General features: G+C 36.2%; 1 protein-coding gene across 1 annotated transcript; it reads right to left on the minus strand.

The window, feature by feature from the left end:
- Nucleotides 1-261: 261 nt before the first annotated feature.
- Nucleotides 262-2,388, minus strand: LOC100378740 (uncharacterized). The gene is made up of 5 exons (XM_002739794.4): nt 2,274-2,388; nt 1,815-2,009; nt 1,190-1,264; nt 866-1,072; nt 262-523 (listed from the first exon to the last, which is right to left on the minus strand). Exons 1-5 carry the CDS (start codon nt 2,386-2,388, stop codon nt 342-344), a joined length of 774 nt encoding a protein of 257 aa, XP_002739840.2. The 3' UTR covers nt 262-341.
- Between the last annotated feature and the right edge of the window lie 4,781 nt (nt 2,389-7,169).

Consider the following 7,169-nt stretch of genomic DNA (forward strand, 5'->3'; position numbering starts at 1 on the left):
TTGTGTGGAAAATGGCACAATTAGGAGTGTTCTCAAATGACCAAAGTTCCTCAAAAACGCAAGGTATTCGATGTAGGATCACCCCACCCTCACGTACACGAAAGTAGAATGATGGACTGAAAACGCAAAAAAAAATTTTTTTTGCAACTACGACAATTAAAAATTGTTGATGTTTGCCTCCTGGACGAAATTACCCCCTCCAAACGAAATACCTTTCAAATTTTGTCAAACTTAAATAATTTGAAAACGCACTTATAGTAGTTTAATATTTCCACGAACTTTATGGCATAATTATTATTTGTAAATTATTTATTGCACATAGTGTCATTTTCATATATTTTTCAGTATCGTGATATCTGCTCATATTTGTTTTTCTTGGGATCTACAATCTTCGGGAAATGTGGACCCATGGCAGGTGCAGTTGTCGTGTTGAGGTGTAGGAGTAACGAAGATGCACTAGGAGCAGTAGTTTCCGTATTAGTCTCATCTTCATACACGTTAGCTGACGCCGATGTTGAGGTCACTGGAAGACGAATATAATGAAAAAAACACATGCATAATGACTGTATAATATTAAACTATAGACTCCTCCTATATAGTATAAGGTTAATCACCTGGGAAAAATGCGAATCCTCGGGTTTTGAAGTGAGTGACCCCTTACAGTCACAAAACAGCTACGAAGATGACGTCGGACGCTCACTCACAGTTTATGATTCGACGCAAGGGTCACAGGGTAAACTACTATAGTGGAGTACTTTATAAAACTAGTATAAGTATTATCACTAACAAATTTAAACAATACGACAATCAGTATTATACACAAGTAATAACTAATAATAATAATTTAGAAATGGTAAAATAGTACCTTTGTTGAAAAACTCGTCAAACGTATTTTTTATTTCACACATAGCATGGCCTTCATCGCTTGGACAATCTAGTGGACTTCGTAATAGTTTGTCACACGCTCGTTGGCACTGGAATGCGCCATCACACATCTCATCAGGGGTAATACACACTGTCGGGTCACTATGGCAACGGAATCCTGTCACTTCCTTTTCATCGGCCGAGCAAACTGTTTAAATGAACAAACGTATTTATTTATTTATTTAATGGTTATTATTACATTTATGTTTAAACGTTTCTCAACGACGTTCACAGCCATTTACACACAATCATTGAACTAACTTACACTCTTCGAATCCAGCAATCCAGAAGAAATTAAAGACGAAGCTGTCACTTTTTCCATATCCAAAACGAGGCAGTCCTGTAAGCACAACAAGTAATGTTATATTGCTCCACAGACAACTTCTTTTAGTTGTCACACGACACAGGGACTGTGGTTTAAAGAAGAGTATGTCGCTCTAACAAACTATTTTAGACGCCAAATTTGAATATCGGCCAAATATTACCGCCAATTTGTGTCATAAATACGTTCACTTCTTGAGTCAGCATTCCTGACCGAGTACATGTATTAGTTTATTTTATCTACCCCATCTGTCGCGATATAAAATTTAAGTGGACAAACAATTTGAGACAAGGCGTAATATCTCCGCCAAAGAAACAAATAGTGAACACGTTCCAATACACAAATAACTGATGGCAGTCATATTACCACCATTTTCTTAAACAAACTCCATGGTGATCCGAAACAGTTTGAAGTCAACATCCATAAATGGCCGGGAATACAACTAATTGCAAACTGAATACATTCTGAGTGTTTACATTAAAGGGCAAGGTAGTAAGCACACTTCGAAACCGGACGGAGTGGGCGCCGCCAGCGTCAGTATAAGCGGTTACAAAAAGTACAAATGTACCTTGTTTCATCAAACTACCGACGATATCTATCCAATCACATATTCCATGGTTTTCGTCTGTCAAACAAAACTCGTCATTTTCGTCACATTGGCAGTCCAGTACACCGTCACATATGGCATCAATACCAGAGAAGCACATGTTGTACTGCTCGTTTCTTTGAAAGAAACATTTACGCCCAAGTCCAGTTGAACATCCTGCGTAGATAATTACCATGAGAATGAATGTGAGAGAATGATTGTGGTGCCCTAGTTTTAGAAAAGGACAACCCCACGATTCTTCTGATTTGCTTCAAATGGATTATATTAAAATCAGCAATTTTACCAGTATTCTTGTATGCGTGAAATTACGACCGGGTAGTATACTACACTATGAACAATGGAGAACTTTTCTATATTTTCGTGCAACCTTTCGAGAAACAAGACTAAAAAACAATAAAAACATCTAAATATAACACTCACGCTCAATTCCAAGAAAATCCCATGCTTGGTCCTCAGTTACAATGGACTTGGATTTACCAGGTACATGCTCGGCTGTATTTTCTTTATCATAAGTCTGTAAACAGAGAATATACATTTTTCCAAGAAAACTAAGGCGTGTCCGCTGTGTTTTAATAAAGCCCTTTGAACTCGAACATAACTTGTGTCATCTTTTACAGAATAAACACAAGTGTTTTTCAAGTTGTTTTTATTAATGAACTATTAATTTTTCTTTTGGGAACACTAGCCAGGGCTACAATGTTGAACTTTGTAAAAAAAAAAACAGATAGCATTTTTAACAATTCCTCATTGATGCAGTTGAACTAAAAAAAATCATGTGTGTTATTTTTAAATACCTATTGAACCAACTTTTCATAATTATTTGTAATTTCAGACATGTGTTTTGCTACTTCTAGTTGATCTATTCCTATGTGTGTACTTCTATCGGTGAGCCCTTGATTTGAAATAAATAAAAAGGCCTATCCGGGCCGGGCAATGGACAATTCTAGTGGACATTTGATCTAAATTTATAAAAAAAAAAAGATACATAAAAATGTATAAATGTTGCATTAAAGTTTTGGTGTTGAAAATTATCATGACATTCTGTTGACTAAATACTGTGTCCAATGCTGCTGTTGTTGTCATGTATGAATTGGGTGACACCGTGACACCGTGGTTAAAGTATGAAATACATTTCAATTTGTAAAGCAAAACAATCCACATAACAGAAATAATAAATTGTACATTAAAAATATTTCTAAACACATATGAGCATACGCAATGACTTCAACTGTTCTAATTTCGGCCTGAATGATGCGTAAACACTTGGAATGTAGACTGACAAAGACTTCTTTTTTTGTTTTGTAAACAAAAGGGTTAGTTTTCAATGTTTTTAGCGTGATCGCTAAACAGCCGCGCGCTGTTTGGTGACTGTAATGTATACTTTATACGCCATTTTGTATTTCTACTCATTCACATACATTTACAGGTATTTTTATATTGAAAATTATTTGTTAGTGTTGAGTTAAATATTATATGTACCTAGTGTTTCCCGACGATTGGAGGATTTTATATATGCTAAATGTACATGCCTTATTTCCGAGTATGTCAATGGAGTTTGCGCTACATGATGTTTGAGTTAGATCATGAATATGATAAGTTGACCATTATGTAGTTCTCCAGTGTAGAGGTCCACCTGTCACAAATTTAGCATGAGAACAATAGCTACAAATTCTGTACTCACTGAATGTCTCCAACACTTTCCCCAAATTCATATATAGATGGTTTGAGTGGTAGATTTTGAATCAGTTAAAATCCTCGTACTCGGACTACTATGGCTATAAAGTCCTCTGCCTCGGACTTTATATCCTAGAAGAGTCCTCGATACTAACAATACAAGTAGGAACAAGTAGGTCACAATGAAGTTGGGTCAAGAGTCATCTTAAGGTAATACCAATGTACGATAACACACGACGATGTTGAATTCACACAAAAGGCGGGCTGTTGAACTCCATGAGATGTTTGTTCTCCCTCTGTAGTTGCATTAATTGAATACAATTATTGAATCTAATTAAAGCGCAATCATGACGTTACACAATTCTAATGTGCGGCAATTATCTGGAGAATAATATAAAAATGAATAAATTAAGGAGGGAGTTCTAGATATTAGGTACTATTAAAATCCGCATTTATTATTTATATTTATTTGGAATGATTTTCATTGAAATCGAGACTCTCGAAAAAACACGGAAGCCGACATGTTGATGAATTATATATATTGTTAACTATAGAAATTACTGAAAACGTGTATCGGAATCAGAAAAAGAAGTAGCATATCAATCGTATCAATCATATGATCTTAGTTCATCAAAGTTCGTTTTAAAAATGTCTTTACATTTTGGCTTATGCTTGTCGGACTTTGAAAATGTGAAGCTTGCTGGTAAAATTACGCTAAGGTTGGTTCCTACTTTTGATATCTAAAATCTAAAATATTTGTTGTTCTTAATATCGCGTACTTTGGTTTTGACCACATTTCTACAAAGTATTCAGAATAATAACTATGGATTGAGTAACGCATTTATGAGATATACACACTGGGTATAATCTCATAAACAATATCATATAATAATAACTTGCAAATCGTGAAACTAGTAAGATGTCACGGTAAAATTTGAATCCCAATCCCTGAATCCCTGGGATTCCCGATAGTAGATGTCGAGTCTAAATCAAATGTAATAAAACGGTGTTATCAACATGCAAAAATATTCTATTATAGGATAAATCTATCTATCTATCTATCTATCTATCTATCTATCTATCTATCTATCTATCTATCTATCTATCTATCTATCTATCTATCTATCTATATATATATATATATATATATATATGGTTTAGAAGATGGACATATTTGTAAAATCCATTAACATATTACAAACTGTCCCTTCATCGGCCAAGTTTAGACCAATAGTACGTGTATGTCCGCTGTATGAACCACGGTGACACAGACAGCCTTGTTTGAGATTAAAGTGAATGCAGACACTCAAGGTTCCAGGTGTCCCGGGGTGCCACCAGGCTCAATTTAAAACAACATGTCAATACATTTATTTTTAACTAGCGACACAACAACCCTGGGCTATTTCTTCCATTTTTTTAAATAACAATAGCAGTCATGGTTAAATCCAACCAGCGAACTGACGAGCCACTGAGTTTGCAATGACGTAATTTGGATATACTGTACGAGTATCTAATGTTATTCCACCATCCAATAAAAACCTCTCGTTTCAGTTTCAATTGTAAAATTAATAAATATTTATAAAAATTAAAGAAAGGTTTTGTCGCAGGTCACATTATCGAAAGATCCCAAGTCCAGGTACAGCCTGAGAGCTGAACACTAAAAATGGACGTGAATGTGCCACAATGGGGAGACCAAATCCACTGATCAAGTTCATAACAAATTCACTAACAGATACAAGGACGCATGTGCAGAGTTCAACTGGGCGTGGTTGACGCTGGAATAGCGCATTATAATGGTAGGAAGATGCTCACACAGATTTTGACCGCCTTCATTTTTCTTCGAGGTACTCCCATGCACAAACATGCCCGGGAATAGCTCGAACATCGCCGAACATTGAAAAAAACAACTCCGTGCTCAAAATCGTGGCTCCAGAAGGGTTAATGATATATCATATTGGGACAATGTCCAATGTGTTATTAGAAAACATCAGGTTTGAAACGTTCAAAGTTGTTCTGCAAACGTGGTTGGAATCCAAAAGTAACTTTAATAAATCTAATTGAAGAGAAATATATCACCCGAAAATAATTTTGCGCGAAGGTGCGATTTTTGATTAAATCTATATATAACTGTTTCTAAAAATGGTGCGGTGTGTACTCACCCTAGTTGCCGGCAACGCATGCCCACTGATTCCAGATGTATAATCACACAGAATGAGTAAATATAAGATAAATACATGGAGCCGGAGCCGAATCATCTTTGGGAGCAAAATGATGCAGTCAAATTTTGGGGATATCGACCAAATAAATAGCAACAACTCATCGGTTTGCAAAGTAGTGGGATTGCATAGAGAAGCGCCTACGTCGTACTCCACACCGAGTGTTTGAAGTGAAAGAACTCGTGAGGCACACCGATCACATTATATGGGCGATTCGTCAAGGTGAGAGGTCATGTGGCCGATTGTATGATGTTTGGTGAACCCATCTTCCTTCTAACACGGACCTGTGGGATTAAACCAAATACTATCTAACAATCAGTTTACTCAACGTGCACTTTGGAGATGAGAGTAATATGGTGTAAGTGTTCGATAGGATGGCTAAGTGTGTGTCCATCAATATTGATCTATTAGGATAGAAGTGACAGTCTTTTGTCTACCAATGTTAGATCATAACGTTTACAAATGCCGAGTTTACATTGTAAGAAATAGATTTCAATAGAGCTGCGACACAGTCAACAAAACGTTCTAACACGTGCCATGTAGACTGAGTGGCGCACTATGAGATTGGTTATCTCCGCGCTCTACGTGACATTTCTTAGGAATGTTTCACGGACACATAATCAATAAACCAAAAAACAATGAAATAGCAGCTGTAGTTTTGCAATGAACGTTTCCGTTACACCATGGCCCGTGATAGAAGGACTGTGCTTTTTAGCTCCATGGTTACACCACGATTTAGTAACCATGGTTACACATACAGTCGCTATTAATATATACAAATACATAACGCCGTCATTAGGTCTTTGTTTTTATGTATTCGTCTGGATTTCATACTTAGAAGCGACTATTAGTGTAACCAGAGTCCCTCAAGAGTGTCGTTGGACACTTACAATTCATAAAAACAGCGTCGTATAGAGCAACGGCAACATTTCCATGCAATATGTCTATAAGTTCATTAAACAAAACCTTCAACTAAAATCTAATTTTCCACTGAATTTAACCTCACGAATACATTGGTAGGTGTACAGTGTAAATCCCCGGATCCCACGATCATCATTTTCTGTAATTGCATCTACGGGCTCTAGGTTCCTAAATTCGTTTGTAATAATAAAAATCTTTATTGAAACCGTATCCCAGAGTGGGATCTTAGTTGAAAATACAATAAAGTAACACAAAAAGATAGCAAAAAAAACACACACAAGACAATCAAAGACATTTGAATAAAGAAAAGAAGAAAAAAAGGAAAGAAAAAAAAAATTGTATTTGATGGCCAATCAACTTCAGAACAATAATGTACATAAACGATTGAAATTGAGTGTAAAATCTAACATTCGCTGACCACATTTCTACCGTTGTAGTTTTACTTCCAGCCTAACGTATCCCTCACGGTGATGCTCGGGGGTGGGGGGGGGGTCGCGGCAATACA

This window comes from Saccoglossus kowalevskii, chromosome 10 (assembly GCF_978046115.1).
Source record: "Saccoglossus kowalevskii chromosome 10, keSacKowa6.1, whole genome shotgun sequence".
NCBI classification, from domain to species: Eukaryota; Metazoa; Hemichordata; class Enteropneusta; family Harrimaniidae; genus Saccoglossus; species Saccoglossus kowalevskii.